Source organism: Carya illinoinensis, chromosome 1, assembly GCF_018687715.1.
Source record: "Carya illinoinensis cultivar Pawnee chromosome 1, C.illinoinensisPawnee_v1, whole genome shotgun sequence".
Taxonomy (NCBI): domain Eukaryota; kingdom Viridiplantae; phylum Streptophyta; class Magnoliopsida; order Fagales; family Juglandaceae; genus Carya; species Carya illinoinensis.
In genome coordinates, this window is record NC_056752.1 from 6192501 (window position 1) to 6218577 (window position 26077).

Here is a 26077-nt window from a genome sequence, read left to right on the forward strand (position 1 = left end):
TTGTTAAGGGAAGTGTTGGTATTACATCAGTGATTACAGCAATAATAATGCCACAAGTATGAGCAAATTGCCAAGAAAGAGCTATGATTTGATTCATGTGAGTTTCTCTTTTAATGTTCTTTTCACTAAGTATTTTCTCAGTTTGATTTAATTTTCCATATCCAGTTCTTTCTTAACTCTCACCCTGTGGCCTATCATTACAACCTTAATAAAGACCTTTTGATCTTTGATTTTGGTGTTGACTACATTAGTGGAGAGGATTTCTGAAAATTGGACTTATGGGGTTAAGTTTTAAGAGAATTCTTCTGATTTTGGTTGTTCTACTTTTATCTGAGTTTACAGGTGGTTTGAGGTTAAATTGACTATATCACACACACACTCAAGGTCTTAGCTTTAGGTTGAAGTAAACGCCTAACTCTTGCTTGACAAATTGTAAAATTTTTTATTGATTTTTTTGCTATCTTTGATGTTAAAAGAGTAAGATACTAGAGATGAAATCTAAATTCATAAAAGCTTGGTGAGTGATGATACTTCTCTTGGGGGTCGAGTTGATATTGCCTAAACTATCATTTGTTTTTCTTTTTGTTTGAGGACAAACAAAGTTGTAAGTTTGGGGGTATTTGATGACTTGCAAAATTTCATATTGCAGATTTTACAAGTTCGCTCGAGCGGAGGCTTTTGGCCGCTCGAGCGAATTCAGGCAGATTCAAACGCTCGACTGCCGCTCGACAGGGAGCTCGAGCGGGTTGCTGAAAAACGAAGATCGCTCGAGCAGAGACATTGGACGCTCGAGCGAAATCAGGCAGAGTCGAACGCTCGACGCGCGCTCGACACCCCGCTCGAGCGAACATCGTATTTTGACAGATTTTAGGTTTTCCGCCGTGGGACCATATAAAAGCCATTTTTCACTCTAGAGCCGCGAGTTTGGACTGGAGAACACTCTTTGGGAGAGAAAAACATAGCTAGAGGGATTCAAATCATTTGTTTTGGAGACGGAATTCCAATTTATTGCACGTACGTTGGATTCATACACGAGCACGGATGGGAGAAAAGCATTGAATCGTTCCCTTGAGCTTTTGACTACGAGTTGAGGCTGCAAGGAGGATTTTTCAGTGTTTATTTTCTTCTTCCCATCTTCTCAGAACAATTATGGTGAATTCGTTTATGTTGAATTCCATTTCTAGCATGAGCTAAATTTTCTTTATTCTAGGAAAACGATGTAACCTATTTCCGAACTATGCTTGTTGTCCATGCTAATTTAATGCAATTCTCTCTTTGTTTATCTGATTTATTCTGAGTTTAATGCTTCTAATTAACTGGCCATTGATTAGATGATTATTAATCTTGTGATTTGCTATCGAAAGAGGGAATCATAGGGTAGATCTTGGATATTTCAGCATAGGTAAGTATAGAGATCGAAAGACTTGTATGAACCTGTGTAGTAATTAAATCATTGGTCTTATTGCGTTCTTGATTATTTAATTTGCATACTCTTGTGTGAATTGATAAACTAGAATCACTTCCAATTGACTATCGAAAGAGGCTTTTGGATGAATTAGAGATTTGCTAATAGACAAAAGAGGTTTAAGTTAAATTAGCTGGATGAGAAAAGCATAGTGAAGAATTATGGTGAAATCGATTTCCTAGAAGTTTTCTTCCCTATTGAATTTGATCTTTGAAAGTCAGTTTTATTTTCTTTACTTATTTCTCTTTGAGTTGATCTAGTTTTATTTGCAACTACAAAAACCTTAGCGATTCCTCTAGATAAAATTGAGGTTAGTATAATTTTGGTATTTGGCAAGAGTAAGGTACCAATCCCTGAGGACGATACTCTTCTTACCACTTTATTATAAAACTACGATACTGTGCACTTGCAGTTTTGCACCGGTCAGTAACACCGCGTACGGTGGCTGTCCACCACGTAAAGTGGTAGTTTGGGCTTGAGAAAAGCTAGGTGTGGCTTTGGAAGGACCATGGTGGCCTCGTGGTGGTCGAAGGTGGCGAAGCACGGCGGCATCATGCCGTGAACAGTGAATCCGAATGGTGGGTGTTTGCTTGAGGTGGTAGAAGACCATAGAACTTCATGGCAAGCTAGGGAAAGGTAGAGGAACATGTGGTAGAGCTGTGGTGGCGAGGTGGTGGCCATACGGTGGCTCACGGCGGCGGATCGGTCGTTTGAAGCCATTTTCGGCCTTGGAGAGTGAGGGAGAGTGAGAGCTCTACATAGCTTCGTTGGCCATGAAATTTCTTGGGGAAGTTCGTGGTGATGAGAGGAACAAGGTGGTAGTGGTCAAACACCATGGGTAGCCGTGTACGGTGGTGCACGGCGGTGCAACCGAACGTGTGTGTGTGGAGACCCATCGGACAAAGAGTGAGAGTTAGGGAGAAAGAAGGACATGGGGAGGAAACTCTTGACATGGTGGTTCCGTTGGTGGTGCTTGGTGGCCGTTTTGGCCGTGTATGGTGGTCCAAAGAGGTGAAAAATGGTTGAAGACCCATTTCGTTGAAGGAGGAAAGAGAGAGACTCGGTGGCCGATAAAGCACACCACCGGTGCAGTGGAGGTCGCCGGTGAGGGAGGATCACGCCGGTGTGGGAGGTGAGGCACGGCGGCCGGAGGTGGCGCCGGCTGGAAGCTTGGACCGAACGGCTATGGTGGAGGAAGTTCACGTCGGGCACGAAGAGAAGGAGAGGAAAGAGAAAGAAGAAAAAAAAGAAAAAGGAAAAAAGAAAAAAAGTCAAGGAAAAAGGGTAGGGGTCTGGGTATCTATCTTCAATCCTATCCTTCGGGATCCTCAAAATGATCTAACGATGAGTTTAAACACTGATTTGAAAACGCGTAAGTATTTTATTTAAAATAAACACTTTAATAAAACACTAAGAGAAATTAAGATAGAATATTATTTTATAAACTAAGGTTTATAAAATAATATTTTCTTCATCATTATATAAAATGATAAAGTATCATTAATTAATCAAAGTGCATAAAACACTTAAACAAAACACTGAGAGGAATTAAGATAGAATATTATTTTATAAACTATTTCTTCATCATTATCTAAATTGATAATGTATCATTAATCACTCAAAGAGGATAAAACCATTTAATTTAAATAAGAGTTTTCAACGTAAAGTTAAACCTCTTAATATTTTAAAATAACTAAAATATTTAATATAAGATATTATCCACAATTATAATATTTTCAGAGCTCATTAAAATATTATAATTGTGATACATTAAAACATACTTATCTAATAATACTGAAAATATATTCTATAGATATTTTCAAAATATTTAAAATATTCGTAAGCATTAAAATATCTATCTTACTTTGAAATCCACAAGATAGCTTTCAGAACACGCCATCGAGATACAGTACGTAGAATAAGTTTCAATACGTAGATCGAGGCTCGTCAGATAGACTGACTCTCGACACTTAGAACGAGGCTCAGCACCTACACCGAACCCTGACACGTGGATCGAGGCTCATAAAGAAGAAGAAGAAAGGAGCGGATATTACAATAAGCTAACTTATAGAGTTTTCACGGGATTTCCAATAGAAATTCCTTAAATTAAATTTCTAGCGGGTTGTTACACTCTCCATCTCTGATTTGGAGGAGCCTTTTTTCTTCTGTTGGATTGATAAAAGATGGCCTATCATGGAGGGTTGGAGATGGGAATGTGATAAAAATATGGAAAGACAGATGGGTACCTTCGTCCTCTTTCCATTTACTGCAATCTCCTATGAAAATGATTCCAGCTGAGGCAACTGTTAAGTAGTTAATTAAGGAAGGCAGTGGTGAGTGGAATAAAGAGCTTATTAGAGAGATCTTCAACAAAGAAGAGGCTGAGGCCATTGGTAATATTCCTTTAAGTAAGATGAGTACAAAGGATAAAATGAGATGGGGTTGTTCTCAAAATGGCTTATTTTCTGTAAAAAGTGCATATCACCTGGAACACTCAAGGATAAGGGCTGAAAAGGGTGAATCCTCAACTATGAATGCAGATGAGTTTGGATGGAAGTCGATATGGAAGCTGAAGGTGCAGGGTATGGTGAAACAGTTCCTGTGGAAGGCTTGCCATGACTTACTTCCAACCAATCTGAACTTAAAAAGGAAGAAAATAGGTGAAAATAGCCTATGTCCTATCTGTGAAAAGGAAGAGGAGACCACTGCACATGCTTTATGGTGCTGTTCAGCTGCTTCAGATGTCTGGGCAGAGAATGATAGTCCAGTTCATAAGTGGGCTTGTTCTGCAGGTCACTTTATGGAGCTATGGAAGCAAATCAACAGCTGTTTGGAGGAGGATGGGGTAAGTCTTGTGGCTTGTATGATGAGAAGAATATGGTTGAGAAGGAACTCTTTTATTTTTGAGAAAAAGTTTGAGAGTCCAAAAGCTTTAATTCTTGCTGCCATGCAGAATATTGAAGATTTTAATTCTATAAACAATTCCTTAAAACCTGATCGAGTTGACAGGAGGCTGGTTAAATGGGAGAAACCTGAGGCTATGGTCTGCAAAGTTAACTGGGATGCTGCACTGGATGTAAAAAATAAACAAGTGGGGATTGGGATCATTGTAAGGGACTCGGAGGGTGAGATTCTTGCCTGTCTGTGTTCAAGACTTTCTGTTGCTGTTAAGGCTGTAGTGGCTGAGGCATATGCACTGAGGAGAGCTTTGTTTCTCTGTTTGGAGCTGGGACTGCAGAAAGTGTTGTTGGAGGGTGATTCCCAGGTGGTAGTGAAGGAAATAAACAGTGATGCTGTTATATGGGCAGATTATGGTGTAGTAATTGAGGATGTTAGAAGGTTGTTGAAGAATAATAGGTGTTGGTCTGTAAATTTCAGTCATAGAGAGGCTAACAATGTAGCTCATTCATTAGCAAAAATGGCTCTTACTTGTGATGAAGAAATTGTATGGATAGAGGAGGGCCCTCCATAGATTGTGAATGCTGTGTTGAGGGATAAATATTGTAATGATTGATTGTTGATAAATGAAATATACATGTCATGCTTTCAAAAAAAAAAAAAATAGCACGTTCAGAATCTCAACAACCAACATCCAACCTTAATACCCTGTTGGCTACCTAGAAGTGTCACTTTGACGCTACGGCCATTTGTTAAACTTTTAGGATAATTGTGAATCAATATCGTTTCAGCAACCGACATCCAACCTTAACACCCGGTTGGCTACCTAGACGTTTAACTTTGACACTACGGCTATTTGTTAAACTTCTAGGATATATAGTTTCAAGTATTTTGAACTTGAATAATTTGAGAGTCAAAGTTAAAAAGACATGAAATTACTTACTTCTATAATATTTCTTATATATTAATATTGTTCAAAAAATCTATAGGATAGATGTTGTAATGCCTCCTCCATCTTTCTATTTCTATTTTACTTGTAACCGTACTTGAATTGCAACAAATACTTTCAAATATATTTTTTTTCAAATAATTATATATAGCTACCATTTGCCAGATTGAAGAGTCCTAAAGTTAATATTCGGATTGATATCCCATCTTCCTCTTACGTCACCCTAACTTGGAGATCGATGCCCACTCTACTAGATTTTCAGTTCTTGTTTAGTTACACAAATGAGAGATATGAGATTAGATAAAAATTAAAGTTAAATAAAATATTATTAAAATATAATTTTTTATTTTAAAATTTGAAAAATTTAAATTATTTATTATATTTTGTGTAAAATTTTAAAAAAATTATAATAATTATATGAATTAAAATTAGATGAGATTATTTCATCTGTATACCAATTAAACGAATGAGTCATCATTTTCACGAGCAATAGGCTAGTCATTCATTTCAATTTATCGAGTCATCGACCATCATCTAGCACTCACTTCCAATGGGCTGGGAAAGTTTGATCCACCTTCTATCTTATGGATCGGGCATTAATATTTTCTCGAGCCTGGTCCAATATCTCCAAAATTAACCCACCATTCTTCATGCCATCTCAAGCGCAGATAACATGCTTTGCTTCCACATAGAATATCTCCGGCAAATATCAAACCAATCCACATGATCCAATTCCCTCTTTAACTTTTTTTTTTCTTAATACAGACCTTCGTTTTCTAATGTACTAATAATATTTAATTGCTAAGAAAAAATAAATTACATACACTAGTCTATCTTGATACGAGAAACAATGTCATCTAGGGCGATATCTCAATCAATTTTGTTCTGCATTCACCTGTCAAAGCCTATATATGATCAAGCATAGAATTTGTTGAAGATTGCTGTTCAAACATAGCTGCTGAATGTCGTGGTTACTACGTATCTAAAATAAACTACGTGTCGTATCTGTTCTTCCCCTAAAAAGATTTGGACCAATTAAGAAACATGAAAACTTTAAGTTTCTTAGAGAAATAGTAAAGGACTGGAAGATTGAATTATTTTGGCCGTTTCGGGACGTAAAGTATTAATATGTTAGAAATATATAAGATTGTTGACTACAGAGAACCGTGAAGGCAACAAACTATATTATTGGTCCCCGAATGGTCATTAATCTAGTGGTTTCTGAAAAGCAGTAACTGTGTTACATAGATAAACATAACAGATTATAAATCTTACCAAGAACAGTGGACTATAGATCTGTAGAATATTTCAAGGAATCCTTGACCTCCCAAGTGGTAGGGAAATTCTTGAAATTAATCCTACCGGATGTGTAAGTCTTGTGTATTCCATTTGAAAAAATAAATAAATATAAAATTCACATAAAAGAATTATTTTTTTAGTAGTGGATTTACCTTTTTTTCAAATGAAATATACGAGACTTGCACCTCTTAGGACTACTGTATCTATCATTACTCAAAATAATATACAATTAGTATTTGATTGATAAATTAATAATTATTTTAATCTCAATCATATCAATAATGATATCAAGCAAGCTAGCTTAAATAAACGTCTACCAACTAAGAGCTTGATGGTCTTAACTCTTATGGCATATGACCCGGTTCTCTAAATAAAAAATCTGAGCTCGAAAACACTCACCCCTTGTATAAAAATAAATATATATATATATCTAACAAGTCATAAACAAACCAAACAAGAGAATTGAGTAAAGAAAATTATGCATATTACATCATGAAAAATTATACTCATCATCCCACACGCCACATCTCTTTTAATTTTTTTTTTCCCCTTTTTCTCATAACAAGTATGTGGTATATGGATTATGAGTAGAGAACAATTCAATTAATTTAGCATAAATAAAATAAAAAATTTAAAATATGTATATTGTACAGTTTGGGATGCTGAGTAGCATAATCCTATAATTGAATATATATATATATATATATATATATATATATATTGAATATTTGTAACAATATGGTCATATCTTAGTTGATGGATTTAAAATAAAAAGTGTTAGGGGAGATGTGTGTTCTTTTCTTTTATTCATCTACACAATTCCAATAACAACTAGATCACAAAAGGGTACATCAAACAAAACCCAAATAAATTACATAAATAATGATTTCAACGGAATAAATAATGAAAGGAAAAGTTATCCATAACAAATGAATCTTCACGTAAATAAGTAAAATTCCTGACTCCACACAAGTTGTGGTTAATTCAACATGCAGCACTTTATCTCTTATTCGCATTCAATATGCAGCCCTTTATCTTAACTTCAATCTATTTAATTAATTATTCAATATATTTGACTCATTCAAACCTTTTTTTATTTATTTTTGAAATAATTCAAACCTTAAGTACCATACACTTCACTTTGTTTAACGCACGACCAATGTCATGCTAAAGATCCAGCTGCTTTCCCTCAAGTCTGCACTAATGACATCATTGGATTTGCCAACAAGTGTTGTTGGGAGAAAATGAATAATTTCAAAGTTATCGTCAGTCCATTTTTTTTTTCTTGTTGTTTTAAACGATTAAAAATGTTACCACCAATAAATTTTTGTATTTAAAAAACTTCAAAAAATAAAACACACAAAAAATTATATTCAACTAGCAGTAACTTTGAGGGGGCTAAATGAGGGGTTAAGTAGCATCACCTCTAGAAAATTCTTTTTAGTAAGATACTTTTTTATTTTAGAGAAAATACTTTAGCTATTTTTATTTTAAATTAGATCTAACATATCATATAAAATTATGTTAATTTATAAATTTATTTTTATATAATCTTATTTGTAGGTGTAGCACTACTCAGACAACAACTTTACAAGCTGCTTAGCGAAATAGAAAATGACTGGAAGATTAAGGCCTCGTTTAGACACTTAAAATCTTTGTAAATAGTAATTAAATTATGTATGAATAGTAATGAAATAGTTTGAATAAAGATGTTTTATTAATTTTTATAAATGAGAGATAAAATAGTTAATAAAAATATTATAATGTTAAAATTTTATTTGGGCATAATTTTTGTTTAAAACTTTCAAAAAGTTATATTGTTTTTTTGATATTTTTTAAAATTTAAAAAAGTTACAATAATTAAGAAGTAATGATTAAATAAAAAATTTAAAATATTTTATATTTAAGTGAGGTTTAAAAAAATATATAATCTACGGATCCAAGTATGTGTTAAAACCCAAAGGAACTAAAAAATAAAAGAAAATTTTTGTTTATTATTTTCTACCCCAGACACTATATTTTTTTTATTTTATTTTATCAAATATTTAATGATGAGTATAAGAATTTAATTACTTTTAAAAAATAAGTTCAAAAGATATTTAAAAATAATTAAAATAATATATAATATATGATGCGAAAGAGAATGAGTAACAAATCTCAAAATAAAAATATCACTTAAGAGATAAGATTGCACACTAGAAATAAATGAAATGAAAGCAGCAGACAACTGCCCCGATGTTGTCATTTCGCTGGTTTGTTCCCTTAGAACAGTTCAAGGCAATAATTGTCATGATTGATTTTTTGGAAGACATTTTTTTATCAGCTCCGCTAGGTACAGTCGTGAAGGGTAGTCGGCATGCAATCGTTGATGCCAGTGTCACGTCAATGTTAATAAGAAATTAAAAAAAAAATTAAAGGAGAAGCCTCGCAGACGCAGTTTTGACGAAAAAAAAAATATTACAATTCTTTTAAATCCAAACTTTTTTTCAGTTTGTTTCACAAGTCACTTTCTTCCAATTCTAATTTACTTATTATGTAATCTGCAGATCTATCCCAGTCTGCAAATCCAATTTTAATTATACCAAATCCATTTCGCAACTTTCTCTCAAATTCCAGTTTACAAATACCTTGACCAATTTGCAAACATGTACACCTTCTTTCAGTTCCAGTTTCGGCATCCATCTCTCCAAAAACTTCTTGTTTCCCATTACAAAAAAAATATAAAATATAAAAAAATATATGGCAACCATTGCAGGAAAATAAAAATATGGTTATGGAGATGGAGAGGACATCCCATGCGCAAGTTGCAAGGTTTATACCCATTCTCCAATATCCTATTTTTTTTTTATTTTTTAGATAGTTGTGAGAGATTTGGAAATGCTCAAAAATATTTGAACAAAACAAAAATATATTCCTTTTCTTATCTATCTGATTTGGTGTCAGATGTGAGAGACCGAGATGAAGAAGGAGGCAGAGGTTGAAGGAGAAGGGGAGAGGGGGCCATATACAATAATTAAAGTGATGTGGGCCCACGATTGCACCACGACTGTACAGGACGATTGTATTTAGCTTTTTTCTTTTTTTATTTTGCCATTCTTTGAATTTGAGTTTTTTCAAAAGATTAATAATATATGTACAATTTTTTATAATTATATTTTAAAATAAAAATATTTATATAAAGTGATGTTAATTTTATAAAAATACTTCTCATTTAACATATAATTATATAAAATTTATAAAAATAATTGAATGCCTTCAGTTTTCCTTTCCGAAAACGAAATTACTGGGGTGGTGTCATTCCAGTGTTTTCTCCACTAGAGAAAGTGAAAGGAACAATGGTCATAATTAACGAGCTAGCCAGCCAAAAAGTGGGTTCTTCCGTCTTCGGCATTCCTTGGTTGTGAGTTTTTTTAAAGCAAAATTTCCGCCATGGGTGGCCGACAAAAAGCCAGGGGTGGCCTACAACAAGCAACTGGCCATCCTTTGGGAGGCCCGATCAGGACTGATGGTTGTCCAGGGCAACCCGTGAATGGGATCTATTTGAAAATTTAAAAATATTTATTTATTTATTTTTTGATAGGAAACATCATCTTCATTAATAATAGGAAGATTACGTACATTTATCAACTCATTTGTTTTATTTTGATTTTTATGATGTAAGCAGATTTTTTTATTGTTTATCATTTAAAACACATCTATTTCATTTTTTTCTAAAAAAACTATTAGAAATATTTTTTAAATAATTTTTTCATATTTTGATTTTATTTTTAATTTTTATTTGGATTATATATATTTTTTTTTGTATCTATAGAACTGAATTATATTACATTGCATATAAAAATATATTTTAAATATAAAAAATATATGGATATTATAAATTTATTGGTAAAAATGTAATATTTAAAAAGAATAAAAAATATTATTTAAATAATATGAAAAAAATATAGATAAGTTTATGTATGATATATTGTAAAAGTTATTATATAAAATAGAAAAAATGAAATGTGATGATGTATTTTAAAAAATAAGATAAAAAAACTATTGTGAATACTCTTTTGTACTATTTTGTAATCCAATTTTCCTTTTCGTATATTTATTTTAAAAATTTTATTGTTTTACAATTTCTACATATTGTTAATTTAAAAACTTAACTATATTAATTTAAAATTTTTTCGTATATAACTATTCTTCAACACTTAATAATTAAATCGAAAAAAATGCTACTCTCACAGCTCCCGATTGGATCTCGATAAATATTTTTTTTTTACTTAAGAAAGTATTTTTAATAATTTTATAAAGTTATAAAAAATAATAAAAAATAAAAAATCAATTTGTTTATCCTTATCGGGACCGTCTCGTGCTAGACCCTCGGTGGGGTAGCAGTACTACTCTAAAATTGGATTCTTTAAATAAAAAAGACGGGTTTGATAATTTGATTGGATTCTTCGTAGAGGAAAAATTAAAACGCGTTTGATTGGATTCCACTGCGTAAAAGGACAAAATAAATAAATAAATAAATATATAACTTTTAAAACGCGTTTTTACTTTTCTTCTGCAGCTCTTTGGATTTTGAGTCTCTTCCAAAGCGACATTCTGAGATGGGGTCATCCCCGTACTAGTTTCTCAACTAGAAAAATTGAAAGCAATAATTGTCATTTTTAATCAGAAGCTGCGAAAACCGAGTGTTCTTGATCAGCAGTTCTTTGGCTGTGAGTTTTTTCAAAATTGATAAAAAATACATGATATACACGCAGACAAAATTGTGACATCATGATAAAATTCTATTAAACTTGATGAAATCCGCAGGGAAATTAGTGCACAGACTACACTAATAATTACAATTTCAAAAATGCTAAAGCCACATACGAGGATTCCGACTGAGGATCCGAGAGTGGTATTTTATTTTATTTTTTACTAGGCGATTAAGATAATATTTTTTATAATAATATTATGAAAACATATTAAAAAGTATTAAAAAAATACATAAAAAAAATAATAATAATTTTACACAGTCCGAATCCCATGTGCGGCTGTAGAGTCCCTCTTTACAATTTACCTTGACTCAATCGTTGCAACCCTATCACTATGATCCCGAACAAAAAGTGCGGAAAAAGACGCAATATTTATTGCTAGCAACACAGACAATTTAGTTGCTTTTATCACTCATGTTTGGCCTATTCATTCATTCTTTAAAGAACGAGTTTGTGGAAAGTAATAGGATGACCCATCTAGCAAGGCAAGTTTTCTCGTCCCAAAGTGAAAGCCCTGACGTTTGTTTCATATACACATCTTGAAAATAATAAGGAAAATTCTTCACAACCTCTCAATACTTTATACTCTACATTTTTTTTAATTTTTATTATATAATCTTTTATCAAATATTTAATATATAAATAATAAATAAAAGAATTAAATTAATTTAAAAAAATAAATTAAAAAAAATTAAAAAATTAAAAAAAAAATAGAATGTAGAGTGTTGGTAGGTTGTGTAGCATTCATCACACTACTATTCGCTACCACGCTGCTCCGATCAACCTGACTCTGGTGTGAATCAAGAATAGCTTTCAGAACACTGTTTCCATCTCTCTCCCTAGCAAGCTAGCTCATTTAACTTTGACCGTGCCTCCCGTTTTGCCTCCCGTTCCCAGCATGGAAGTCGTGGCTTCGATTGTCAGTGTAGCAGTCGTAAAAACTGGTGAGGCTCTCTGTTCTACTATCAAGAACATTGCCAAAAGCCCACAACAGCTTCATGTTTTGGAAATGGAGAAGAAATCCCTTATGGCTCTTAGAGATGAGACAACAAAAGAAATCGAAAGAGCTACGCAGGAAGGAATGGCAATAAAAGATAGAGCCACTGGATGGCTTAAGGAGGTTGACGAGCTGCTTCGTAAGATGAATGATCAGATTCAAGAAGCAAAGAGTTCCCGATGTTTCTTAAGTTGCAGTACTAAGCGGTGTAGAATAAGCAGGGATGTGGCAGAACAGCTCAAAGAGGTAAAAAGGCTTCTAGAAGTGGGAAGTTCCATTGCTAGTTCCGTGGCTCATAGTTATCCAGAGGTCAAAGCAGTGGAGCATATTCCTGGACCTTCAATTCAAGATCAAACAGCATCAGTATCAGAAGATTTAGCCAAAATTATGACTCTATTGTCTGACGATAAAAAGGGGATAATTGGTATATGGGGGATGGGAGGAGTCGGCAAAACTAATCTGGTGAGAAATTTGAACAATAAGCTCCAAAAAAATTCAAATCTGCGTTTTAGCTGTGTACTATGGGTTACAGTGTCCAAAAAGTTGGACATAAAAAAGCTCCAGATGGGAATAGCTTCCAGACTGGGTTTTCATCTGGAACAAAGTTCGGAAGCGGATAGAATGGCTATTCAACTTTATCGAAGACTAAAGGAGGAGAGTTTTCTTCTCATTCTCGATGATGTTTGGAAAAAAATTGATTTGGACAAATTGGGTGTCCCACGGCCTGAGGATCATAGCGGTAGTAAGATCATATTGACATGTAGATCTTTGGATGTATGTAGGGAAATGCTGACTGATGTTGAAGTTAAAATGAGCATTTTGAGGGATGAAGACGCTTGGCAACTATTTAGTCGATATGCGAGGGATGTGGTTAGTTCAGAACATATCAAACCACTTGCAGAGGCAATTTGTAGAAAGTGTCAGGGATTGCCTTTGGCCATCATCACCATGGGAGCAGCTATGAGAGGAAAGACGAAGCCTGAGTTGTGGAAGCATGCTTTGAATCAGTTGCGAAGATCAGTGCCTGTTGCAGAAGGCGTTGAGGAGGAGCTCTATAGGCCTTTGAAGTGGAGTTACGACTCATTAGAAGGTAAAGACTTGAAAACTTGTTTTCTTTACTGCTCTTTGTTTCCAGAGGACTTCTCAATTAATATAGATAAACTAGTATGGTACTGGCTGGCGGAAGGTTTGATAGATGATCGAGAAAACTATGAGGTTTTCTACAGTAGAGGAATTAGTTTGATTGAAAATCTGAAGGACGCCTGTTTGTTGGAAGATGGTTCCGATGAGGGCACCGTGAAGATGCATGACGTTGTTCGTGATGTTAGCATATGGATTGCATCAACCTGCAGCGAGGATGGAAGTAAATCCCTCGTTCGTACAGGGGAAGGGTTGAAAGAGATTTCAACTACTGAGCTATCAAATTCTCTCAAAAGAGTTTCTTTTATGGATAACGATTTAGAAAAACTACCTGATGATTCTGTGATTCGATGGTCAGAGGCATCAACTCTTTTACTACAAAATAATCCTCGCCTTGAATTAATTCCTGAAATATTTTTGGAACGATTTAAAGCACTGAGAGTCTTGAATTTCAGTCAAACCAGCATCAAGTCATTGCCCGATTCTCTTCTTCAACTGGATGACCTCCGTGCTCTTCTTTTGAGTAATTGCGAGGATCTCGAAGGATTGCCCCCACTGGAAAGGTTTAGTAGACTTCAAGTGCTTGATCTCTCTAGGACTGGTATCAGAGAATTGCCAAAAGGGTTAGAGCAACTCAGCAACTTAAGGCATCTAAACTTAGCCCAGACTTCCAAACTGGAAGTGGTTAAAGCTGGAGTCATATCCAAGTTGTCCAGATTAGAAGTTTTGGACCTGTCAAACAGTGGCTACATTTGGAAAGAGAAAGGAGCGGTACAAGAGGAGGAAGCCTGTTTTGAAGAGCTGCAATGCCTGGAGCGGTTACAAGTTTTATCCATCAGATTGAAATGGAACCCGTGTTACACTCCCCAAGATACAATTACTTCCTGGTTAAATGGATTAAAAGCATTTGAAATTAGCTTCGGACGATCGAGCTATTTTGTTTCAGGTATTTTCTAAGATCTTTTAATTTTAAATATCATTCACATAAAATTAATTTTTAATTTTTAATTTTTTTAATTCTAATTTATTTTTTAAAATTTTTTAAATAAAACATAAAAAATCCTATTTTTTTAAAAAATTAAAATAAAAATAATTTTGTAATAATTTTATTCAACATTTTTTTTTACTCGTTGAAAATCAAATAAAATATATTTATTTAAAATATTTTATTAATATTTACAAACTATTTTGTAACGCATTTATGCTCCATATGGACTATTCTAAGCGATACTTTGAATATCTACAAGTGCGAGATCTATGTCTACTCTCGGATGCGTTTCAAAAACGCGTGACTATGGAATGGATTGATCTCTCGGGAGGACAAATCGTGTGGTTGTTCAGCAATGCAAGTTATCTACGCATAAAAAGTGAAGGACTAAATGAGATGCTAAAAGACTTGGTCATTAACAATGTTGGCAGAAGCTTTACATATTTAAAAAAGCTTGAGATTTTTTACTCTGACAACAGTTTTTGGACTGGAGGACTTGCATCACAATATGAGCTACTACCCAATTTGGAGGATCTTGTTCTAGTAAAAATGACAGGCGTTGAAAGCATTTCAGAACTAGCCAACCTTTTCGGGCTGAGATTCCAGAAACTGAAAACAATACATATGTTTGGCTGTCCGAAGATGAAATATCTTCTCTCCCTGGGGAACTCCATTCGCACAATGCCAAACCTAGAGTTAATCCTGGTAGTTGGCTGTGACAATATAGAAGAGCTCTTCAATTATCTTCCATTACAGATCAATATGGCTCCAGATCCTATTACCCCAAAACTACAGAAATTGGAATTGGTCAGGCTTCCCAACTTAAGGAATCTTTGTAGGGACGAAAAGACCTGGCCGGGTAATAAAGTGAAGGTTGAGGTGATCGACTGCAGTCTTTTGAGCACGAGGCAATAATAAGATGGAAACTAGTTGGGGGAAACGAATTGGAGACGTATGCATCCACAGGCGAAACTAAATAATATTTTACGTGTTTTTGTTGGAGTGAGGTGTGCAATATATTTATGTATAATTTTCTGGAAGTTTATATATATTACGTGTGCATGTCTATATATATAAAAGATAAATTTTATGTATTTTGATGTATTAATTTTGTGAGTGACATTTGATGTAATGACCATCAGCTTTTCTTACATGTACATTAATAACTTTTGTTTTTAAAGTTAGATCTTAAATAAATAATAATAGTATTTGCAACTAAATTAATTATAGAATAAATAGCATCTTTAAGAAAAATTGATGTCTAAATAGCATTTTTTTTTTTTTGTTGGAGAAAAATATCTAGTTATAGATATAATTAGCTACATGCTGTATAAAAGAACTAACAAGTAAAAATATTCTTAAAGGGCCAAATATATTTTATGACACTTTCTTATTTGTTATATTTGTAAGCATGCATGGCCCATCGATAACTTCTGCTGGGCTTGAAATAGGACCGTACATGAGTGTAAAACAACAGGAACGCTACTCAACCTCTCCCATCTCTATATATCACTTTTTTTTTTAATTTTTTTTTAATATTTAAAAAAATTATGAGTTTATTTTTTTTAAATTAATTGAATTCATTTATTCATTATCCATATATTAAATATTTGATAAAATAAAAATTAAAAATTAAAAAAAATATGGTGCAAGCGTCAATAGTAAGAGGTTGTATAACTTTTTTCGAAATAGTAAAACAATACAACTCTTTTATAAATTTTTAACAACTATTTTTTTTAATCCCAATGTTATTTTTTTTAAAATAATATTATTTTTATGACTATGTTTTATAAAAAAAAAAAATATCCTCATAATTGTAAACTAGCTTTACAAAATAGTTGTTTTTATCATTATTTTACACCAATTAGACTCGTGACTAATAGCACGTGGCAATTCAGAATCTCAACAACTGACATCCAACGTAACGCTCGCTTGGCTACCTAGAAGTGTTCTTTTGACGCTAGGGCCATTTGTTAAACTTCTAGGATAATTGTGAATCAATATTGTTTCAAGTTTTAATTTGAATAATTTGAGAGCCAAAGTTAAAAAGACATGAAATTACTTCATTCTATAATATTTATTATATATTTAATATTGTTCAAAAAATCTATAGGATAGATGTTGTAATGCCACTTTGATCTTTTTATTTCTATTTGAGTAATGTTATATATAGTCATTTTTGCATACTCTTGCGCACTCTACTGATGTAATTGGCTGCATTAATTTTTTTTAATACACAATCAATTACATCAGTAGAGTGCATAAAAGGGTATATAAAAATGACTGCACATAAAATTTTTCTTTTTATTTTACTTATAGCAGTACTACTTTTTTTTTAACTAAAAAACATTTGTATTTCATTCATTCATGATAAATAGTTACACAGATACTTGCTTTACAAGCATGACAAGATTACGAATATAAGGACTTTCTTTCATCAATACTCTCTCATCCTCACAATTTAAAGCAAACTTAGCTAACTGATGGACTACCTTGTTCCCCTCTCTAGGCGTGTATTGAATCTGCCAAGATGGTTTGCTTCTTAATACTTCCTTGATATCTTCCACCATCTGACCATACTTAGAATGGTTCTCTACTACACACTTAACTTCCCAAACGACTGCATGAGAATCACCTTCAAACACTACCTCATTAAGTCCTATTTCCATACAAAGAGCTAGGCCTCTCCATAATGCATATAATTCAGCAATGATTGGCAACTTAACATGTACTTGTGGTCTACACAGAGTTACTAGAATTTCGCCCTCTGCATCTCTTGAATGTAGAACTTCATAAGCTGCTATAATATTATCTGTAATAAGCCTTCCAGGAATGAAGGCACTTTAATGGTAGGATATCACCTCAGGAAGTATAAACTGTAGCCTATTGGCTAGAGTTTTTACAATTATCTTATACAAAACATTGTAAAGACTAGTATGCCTAAAATCTCCCACCCTCTCAGGATGTTCAGTTTTTGGAATGAGTACTATGTATGTAGCATTTAAAGATCTCTGAAAACTGTCTTCATTAAGAAAATCTAAAATAACTTTGCTCACTTCATCCCCCACCAAAACCCAATAACTTTGATAGACACAAGCCCCAAACCCATCAGGGCCTAGTGACTTTAGAGGAGCCATACCTTTTAAAGCTTCTTCAACTTCTTCCCTGGTGAACCTTTGTTGCAGGTTTGTGTTCATCTCTTCTATCACTTTCTGTGTCATTTCCCCTAAGCATTCCATAACTGCCTCATTCTCTAGATTCGAAGATCTGTATACTTCCTTATAATGGCTCTAAAAAGCTTCTCTAATGCTTGACTCCCCAAATCTGATTTTGTGTATCTATGATCTTGGTTATAGTATTCTGCTTCCTTTTTTGTATTGCACAGACATGAAAATATTTAGTATTCCTATCTCCATTTTGATACCAAGTAACTTTAGCTCTCTGCCTCCATTTTAGATGCTCTTCCTCTAATAAATCACCCAGAACTTTCTGCAACTCTTTTATCTCCTGGACCTTACATGGTCCTTCTACCCCCTGCAGTCTCTTAAGCTCTTCTTATTTTTCTTTGATAGTTACTTCATTCAATGAGCCTTTGTTCCTATTCCACACTGTAAGTGCCTCATTGCACAGAAACAAAGAATTTTGAACCTCGACCATTACAACACCTTCACGACACCCACAGGGAGGCAACGGGGGCATGATGCCATGCACCCGGCTGTCCCCCCTCCACAACACCCACATGTTGGTGAGGTCATCACCAGCGTTGACTAAACTGTCAGCGATCTTTGTCGCCAGCGAGTTACCCCTTAACAGTAACATGTGTCGCCTAGCCACCCAGTGGCGGACATCTCTATCACAACCATGCACTCGGCCAGCTACTTCTCGACCAAGTGAAGTGTTCCTAGCCACCTAGTGGTCGGCACGTTGCTCAGCCATGCAGTGGTGGGCAAGTCTTACAGTGTTTTGCTTGGCCACCCAGTGGTGGGCACATTGCTTGGCCATGCAGTGGCGGGCATACCTTCCTCTTCCATGTGGTGAACAACTTGGTCACCCATCTCAGTCACCGTCCCGGCCACTCATCTCGGCCACCTGCTGCTTAGTCGCTTCCTACTTGGCCACAAAACATCATGCATGTGTGAGCAAACAAGGAGCTCGGCCAGTGCCCTTCCTTGCGTCCCCATGTATGAGCCATGCACATGTTAACTATTGAGGAATAAATCTCACATTACTTGTAGACAAGATCTTGGACATGTTTATAAGATTAAAGCAAATCTCTCTTGTTGATTTGGTTTTCATAGTTAAGCCCATGAATTTCTTCATGGTATTAGAGCCAGGTTTAGGACTAATGGAGACCCACACTACTTACTCTGTGACAAGGACAAAAAAAACAATACTGGCCTACATGTAGGGGTGATAGTCGGCCAGTCTGGACCGAAAAAACCGACCAGACCGGACAGGGACTAGTCTCGGTTGGTCTCGGTCCAAATTGGAGTGAACCGAAGTCATTCGGTCCGGTCCACGGTCCAGGGGTTTTTCACCCTGGACCGGACTGAATGACTTTTTTTTTTTATATATATATATATTGATTATATAATAATTGTAAATAATTAATTATATAATTATCATCTAACCTAATTGTATCACTAACTTGCCATTAAGTAATTATTAATTAATACTATTATTTAGAATTTTATACTAATACTAATATTTATGCTAAATTACTAATACTAATAGAGTAATAGTCTAGACTCTAGACTTTAATATGGTATAAAAATAAAATAAATACTAATAGTCTAATATAGAGTATAGTTATATAACTTAAAATTATACTTATACTAATATAGACTATAGTTATAACTTATACAAAAAACTAAGTGGGTAGTCTATATATAATATTACTAATAGTCTAATATATATAAGTTTATTACTATACTATATTACTAATAGTCTAATATATATAAGTTTATTACTATACTATATTACTAATAGTCTAACCTATAACTATACTATAACTATAATTATCATCTAACCTAATTATATCACTAAGACACTAACTCGCCATTAAGTAATTACTATAGTTAAACTAGTATAACTATACTAATTATAATAACTAAATAAACTAATCACTTAATTACTATATTATATAGTTATTATATAACTATACTATATTACTAATAGTATAATACTAATTAATTATATTACTAATACTATTATATAGTTATACTAAATTACTAATTATAATAAGTAATCACTATAAGTCTATAACTATAAGTAATAAGTCTATATATATTTAGTATTAAAGTATTGTTATATTCTTTAATGTATTAATTACTAATACTATTAAGTCTTAAGAGTTATGGTATAAATTACAATATATATATATAATTTTATACTAATAGTCTAATACTAATATTTATACTAAATTACTAATACTAATAATCTAGACTCTAATATGGTATAAAAATAAAATAAATATAGTCTATAGTTTAATATAGACTATAGACTATAGTTATACAACTTATACTAATAATTAATATAGTTATAACTTATACTAAATCTATTAAGAGTTAGGGTATAACTTATAATATATATATAATTTTATAATATATATTATAATTATATAATGTATTTGTATCAATGTATAACATATAATAACACTATAATAGTATAATTATTAATACTTAGTAATTAGTATTAGTATATATTAATATATTATAAGAGTTAATATATTATAGCATAATATAATTAATATTATATATATGTATAATACTATCTGTTTATTATTGTTTTTTTCATTGTAAAACCCCTAAAACGGCGCCGTTTGGGTCCATTAAAGAACCAAACAGCGCCGTTTATTACTCAGATTTAAGACACCCCCCCCAAAGGGCCACACGGCGCCGTTTTGCCTATCTGTTTTTCACTCTAAAGCCCCTAAAACGGTGCCGTTTGGGTCCATTAAAGAACCAAACGGTGCCGTTTTATCAATGCTTTAAGAACCCCCCCCCCCCCCCCCCGGTGGTCACTCACTTAGTCACTTTCCCTTTTCAGCTTTCACTCTTCACCCCTCCCCTCCCGAGTCCCGATTTACAAACCCTAGCCGTCGCCCCCCCCCCCCCCCCGCCCCCCCCGGGGCCCTCCCTTGCCGGCGTTGCCCCGTTGCCCCTCTGGCACCGTTTTTCGTTCGGTACTCTCTCTCTCTCTCTCTCTCTCTCTCTCTCTCTCTCTCTCTCTCTCTCTCTCTCTCTCTCTCTCGTATAATTTTGTTTGGTATTTCTTGCATTTATGCCCAGTAAGTGTAATGGCTATTATGGATAGTGTTTGGATAGGTAGAAAATATAAAGATGTGTTTAGATTCTTGCAATATGTATGATTGTATTCTTTCTTCTTCTTTCTTTGTGCGTGCCACTGACGGAGCCTTTTCTTTTTCCTTTGTAATTTTTATGAGCAAATGTGATATTTCATCTAATAGGAAATAAGATCTCCAAGGCAATTGGCCAATTTCACATTATCTCGAACAGCTAGGAGGCACAAAAGATTAGAACTATGTTACTTGCAAGTTTGATGTATCAACATATATACTACTTATTATAAAATCTAGTCATAAAAAAAAAAATCAAAACTCTATATATTAGTGGATGTAGCTTATCTTTATATATATATATATATAAATATATCCTCCATATCACTAGCTATATCTTTATATATATATATATATAAATATATCCTCCATATCACTAGCTAATGTGTATCAAAACATAGCTTGTAAATAGATTATTTTCAAAAAATTAATGTTCCGAAAGGTGCTGGCCAACCTAAATTGGAAGTCAACTGATCCACTCCCCCCCCAAAAAAAAATGTCTGCGTCTTCTTTTCCTGCTTCGACTCTCCATAAAGCAATTCACATTGCCATTGCAAATATATTTGGAAACATACAATTTAGAAATATCTACTTTCTAATATTCTATATTAACACTTATTAATTAATAAACAATTAAAATTGGCAATAAAGTAGAAACTGTTTATTTGAATCTTTACGATTGTTAATTCTTTGAAATACCAAACATGACCCTCTATCTTCATGTATCATTTCTTCTGTGAGAGATATGAAATGATAGTCTATTTCCTTCTAAATTGAGTAATTTTTTTTTTCACCTAATTGCTAATTATGTTCAATAGAAAGAAATTAAAGAATACAATATCTGTTTCTTTGTTTCTGTTTCTGTTTATCTGTTTCTGTATTTTTTTTTTCTGTTTCTCTGTTTCTGTTTCTGTTTCTCTGTTTATCTGTTTCTGTTTATCTGTTTCTGTTTCTCTGTTTCTGCTTCTGTATATTTTTTTTTTCTGTTTATCTGTTTCTGTTTCTGTTTTTCTGTTTCCATGTTTCTGTTTCTCTGTTTCTATGTTTCTGTTTATCTGTTTCTGTTTTCTGTTTATCTGTTTCTGTTTATCTGTTTATCTGTTTCTGTTTCTCTGTTTCTATGTTTCTGTTTATCTGTTTCTGTTTTCTGTTTATCTGTTTCTGCTTATCTGTTTCTCTGTTTCTGTTTCTGTATATTTTTTTTTCTGTTTATCTGTTTCTGTTTCTGTTTCTCTGTTTCCATGTTTCTGTTATCTGTTTCTGTATATTTTTTTTTTCTGTTTCTCTGTTTCTGTTTCTTTGTTTTTTTTTTTCTGTTTCTCTGTTTCTGTTTCTGTATTTTTTTTTCTGTTTCTCTGTTTCTGTTTCTTTTTCTGTATTTTTTTTTTAATCTCTACCTATTGGCTAATGGCTATTATCATTATGAGACAACAATTCTGTTTCTTGTTTTTCCTGTGAATTTATTTTATGTCTCTTCATTTTTGTAGACGGAGTCGTCTACAAATGATGTGCAAGAGTCAACACAAGACATTCCTCTATTTTCACCTCCACCTCCACCTCCACAGCCATCCAATGTAAGTAATAGTTCGGTTGGTGGGTCACAACGTGGTAGACAGCAGTCAATGGTTTGGGATCATTTTACAAAAATACCAAAAGGTGATCCCACTAAACCTAGGGCTGCTTGCAATTATTGTGGTGCTTCGTATGCATGTGATACGAAGACCAATGGTATGAAATCCATGAAGTACCACATTGAGCACCAATGTAAAAAATGTCCATTTAAGAAGACAGATAATTTCCAGACCACCCTAGGTTGGAAGGTGGAGGGAGAAAGTAGTAGTGGGGGACTTGTGCCCATTTCATTTTCTGTTGAGGCTTGCCGACAAGCCTTAGCGGAGATGATTATTCTTGATGAGTTGCCCTTTAGGCATGCTGAAAGGGAGGGTTTTAGAAAGTTCATGCTTGTAGTTTTCCCTAAGTGGGTAGGGATTCCATCCCGTATGACGGTTGCCAAGGACTGCTTTAGTTTGTTTTTGAGGAAAAAACAAAAGTTGAAAAATGCTCTTAGAGGGCAGCGAATTTCCTTGACCACGGATACATGGACATCCGTTCAAAACCTAAACTATATGTGTTTGATAACACATTTTATTGATGATAACTGGAAATTACACAAGAGGATTTTATCATTTTATTTGGTTGAAAATCACAAGGGTGATACACTTGGTAGGGGTATAGAGATGTGTTTGCATGATTGGGGGCGACCAAAGATACTTGCAATCACTCTTGATAATGCAAGTTCTAATAATGAGCCTGTTTCTTTTTTGAAAAAAAAAACCAAGTATAGGAGAGACACAATTTTGGAACATGATTTCTTACATGTGCGATGTTCAGCCCATATTTTGAATTTAATTGTTCGGGAAGGGTTGAAAGAATATGATTAGTCTATTGTGAAGGTGAGGGGTGTTGTGAAATATGTTAAATCCTCCCCTCAAAGATGGGCAATATTTAAGAGATGTGTGGGTTTAGAAGATATTTAATCCAAATCCCAAGTTTGCTTAGATGTACCAACTAGGTGGAACTCCACCTATCTTATGTTGGAGAGGGCTGCAAAATTTAGAAAGGCTTTTGAGAGATTGGAGGAAGAAGATCCGTGTTTCCTTGGTAGTATTCAAGGTGATGACGAAGACGATGTTGATGATGAAGATGTCGTGAATAAAAGAAAGTCTAGGAAGTTAGGGACTCCCAATGCATCCGATTGGGAGAAGGTTTCTGTATTTGTGAGGTTTCTTCAATTATTTCATGATGCAACGTTACGTTTCTCGGGGGGTGAATACGTAACTTGCAATATTTTTTTCTCGGAGTTGGTTGGTATAAAAGATGCTATTAACATGGAGTGTGAAGAACGAAGCCCTGTGGTGGGATTAATGGCCACAAATATGTTGAAAAAGTTTGAAAAGTATTGGGACAATTTGGAAAATCAGAATATGCTGCTGTATGTTGGGGTTCTTCTTGATCCTAGATTCAAGATGCGATACCTTGATTTTGGTTTGGGACAAATGTATGCACATGATCCTACAAAAAAAATTGATTTCAGTTGGAGGGTGAGAAATGCATTTACTCGCATTTATGAGGCATACATGGAAAATGAAGAAGGTAGTTCTCCTCAGTGCACAAGTTCCTCACATGAAGATGTAGGTCCTTCAGTTGACAAGAATGAGAGTAGAAAGGCACAATTGATGGCACAATTTAAGCAACAGTTATAATCAGAAGACAGTTTGGAAAGTAAGTCAGAGGTTGATAGATATCTAGCTGAAAGATGTGAGGATCAAGATGATAATTTTGACATTCTAAATTGGTGGAAGGTGAATTCAGTTAGATATCGTGTACTTTCAAAAGTTGCACGCGATGTACTTGCAATACCAGTATCTACTGTGGCCTCTGAATCTACTTTTAGCACTGCTGGTCGTGTGCTTGACCCTTTCCAAAGTAATTTAAATCCGATGAGTGTTGAGGGTCTCATATGTGCACAAAATTGGCTTCGTTCTTGTTCTACTCCAATAAGCCTTAGGACTTTAATGGATGAAGTAGAGGAATTTGAAAAGCAATTGGATATGGGTATGTAATGCATTTATTTTGTTGTTTATTTTGTTTTATAATATATGTTGTGTAAGGCTATTTAACTTGTCTTGTTTTAAATTTTTAGGGGAGTTTGCTGATTCTGTGGAGGCATCAAATTCAATGCCTACCGGCCCAAGTTTCAATGCTAATTAAAGACTAAACAGATGAGAAGATTGTTTCTGTTTCTATCTTTTTTTACTCAGATTTAATAGGTGAGAAGATTGTAGTGAATTAATGGTTTATCTGTTTCTGTTTCTGTTATAATAGTTTCTATTTCTGTATTTTTTTTTTCTATTTCTCTGTTTCTATTTTTTCTGTTATAATAGGTGAGAAGATTGTAGTGAATTAATGGTGCTAATGTTTCTGTTTCTGTTATAATAGTTTCTATTTCTGTTATTATAGTTTCTATTTCTATATTTTTTTTTGTTTCTATATTCTTTTTTCTGTTTCTCTATTTCTATTTTTTTCTGTTATAATAGGTGAGAAGATTGTAGTGAATTAATGGTGCTAATATTTCTGTTTCTATTATAATAGTCTAGTTTTTTACACACCTACTGCAGCTTTCCACATTAACTACACTAAAAACTTATTGGTATTTTGATTTTTTAAAGCTATCTTAGACTATATTAATATAATCAACATTATCAAGTGCATGTGGAATATCTTAACATTATGGTGCAGAGCCTTATGGCTAAATGTGTTATGTGTATATAAAGAAACTTCTCATAATTACTTTATTTTTTGCTTGGTTTATTGAATTTATTCTTTACTGATTTTGAATCTGATTTAATAATTTTGTGCTTTTTTCAATGCAAAATCAGTGCATGAGCATGTGCAAACTGCAGCAAGATGATTGAAGTAGCAGCTTTGTGGTAGTAGCAGGGAATTAGCAGCAACATGGGAAGCCTGGAGGCAGTAACTTTGTGGTTATGGTTTATTATGTGTTTTGTAACTTTTGTTATTTGTAGCAATAGGCTGTAGTAAGGAAGGAACTTCATTTGGTTGCTAGTCTAGATGTGTTCATATATATATATATTTGTGTTTTGTATTGATGTAAATCAGTAAATATGAGAGGGTAAGAGCCTAAGAAAGTGACACCTGTGTATTATTATGTAATTGTTACTTGTATTTTTTTTTTATCTTTTTCTGTTCAGACTTTTTATCATAGGATCACTTGTTTGGAATGGATGGAATTAGGGAAACTGGGACTTCTCCTATTCTCTAGTGCTGCAACTGCACTAACATGGAGTGTTAGTGTTTTTCTTTTTTTTTTTCCTTTTGGGCATGGCCATTTTCTGCTAGTGTAACTGTGTAACAGTGTTGATAATTGGAATATTTAATGTTTTCTGGAGTGATGCACTAAAATAATTAGATTGATAATTTTGATTATTTTTATTTTTCCATCAAGATCTTTTTTTTTTTTAGTATTTTTGGACTTAAAATTTGAAAAAATGTATAGTGGGCTGAAAAAATTGGACATAAAATGCAAGTGTTGGACCAAAGGCCCAGTTCAAACCGAGGTAGACCGACCGGACCGAGAGCCCTGAATTGGAACGATGGACCGACCGGACCGGCTCATCCTGAATGGGACCGGACCGAATTGGTCCTTACCCA

The 26077-nt window shown here is 33.7% G+C and overlaps 1 protein-coding gene and 1 long non-coding RNA gene across 2 annotated transcripts; both read left to right on the top strand.

Annotated features, from left to right (window-relative positions):
• Positions 1–12260: 12260 nt before the first annotated feature.
• LOC122307932 (disease resistance protein At4g27190-like) lies at positions 12261–15667 on the top strand. The gene is made up of 2 exons (XM_043121067.1): positions 12261–14445; positions 14747–15667. The coding sequence occupies exons 1-2, from the start codon at positions 12261–12263 to the stop codon at positions 15400–15402; spliced, it is 2841 nt and encodes a 946-aa protein (XP_042977001.1). The 3' UTR covers positions 15403–15667.
• A 6670-nt stretch (positions 15668–22337) lies between these two features.
• Positions 22338–25834, top strand: LOC122301609. Its single transcript, XR_006240211.1, has 3 exons — positions 22338–24460; positions 24549–24675; positions 25285–25834. It is a non-coding gene; the product is annotated as an uncharacterized LOC122301609 (long non-coding RNA).
• Positions 25835–26077: the final 243 nt, after the last annotated feature.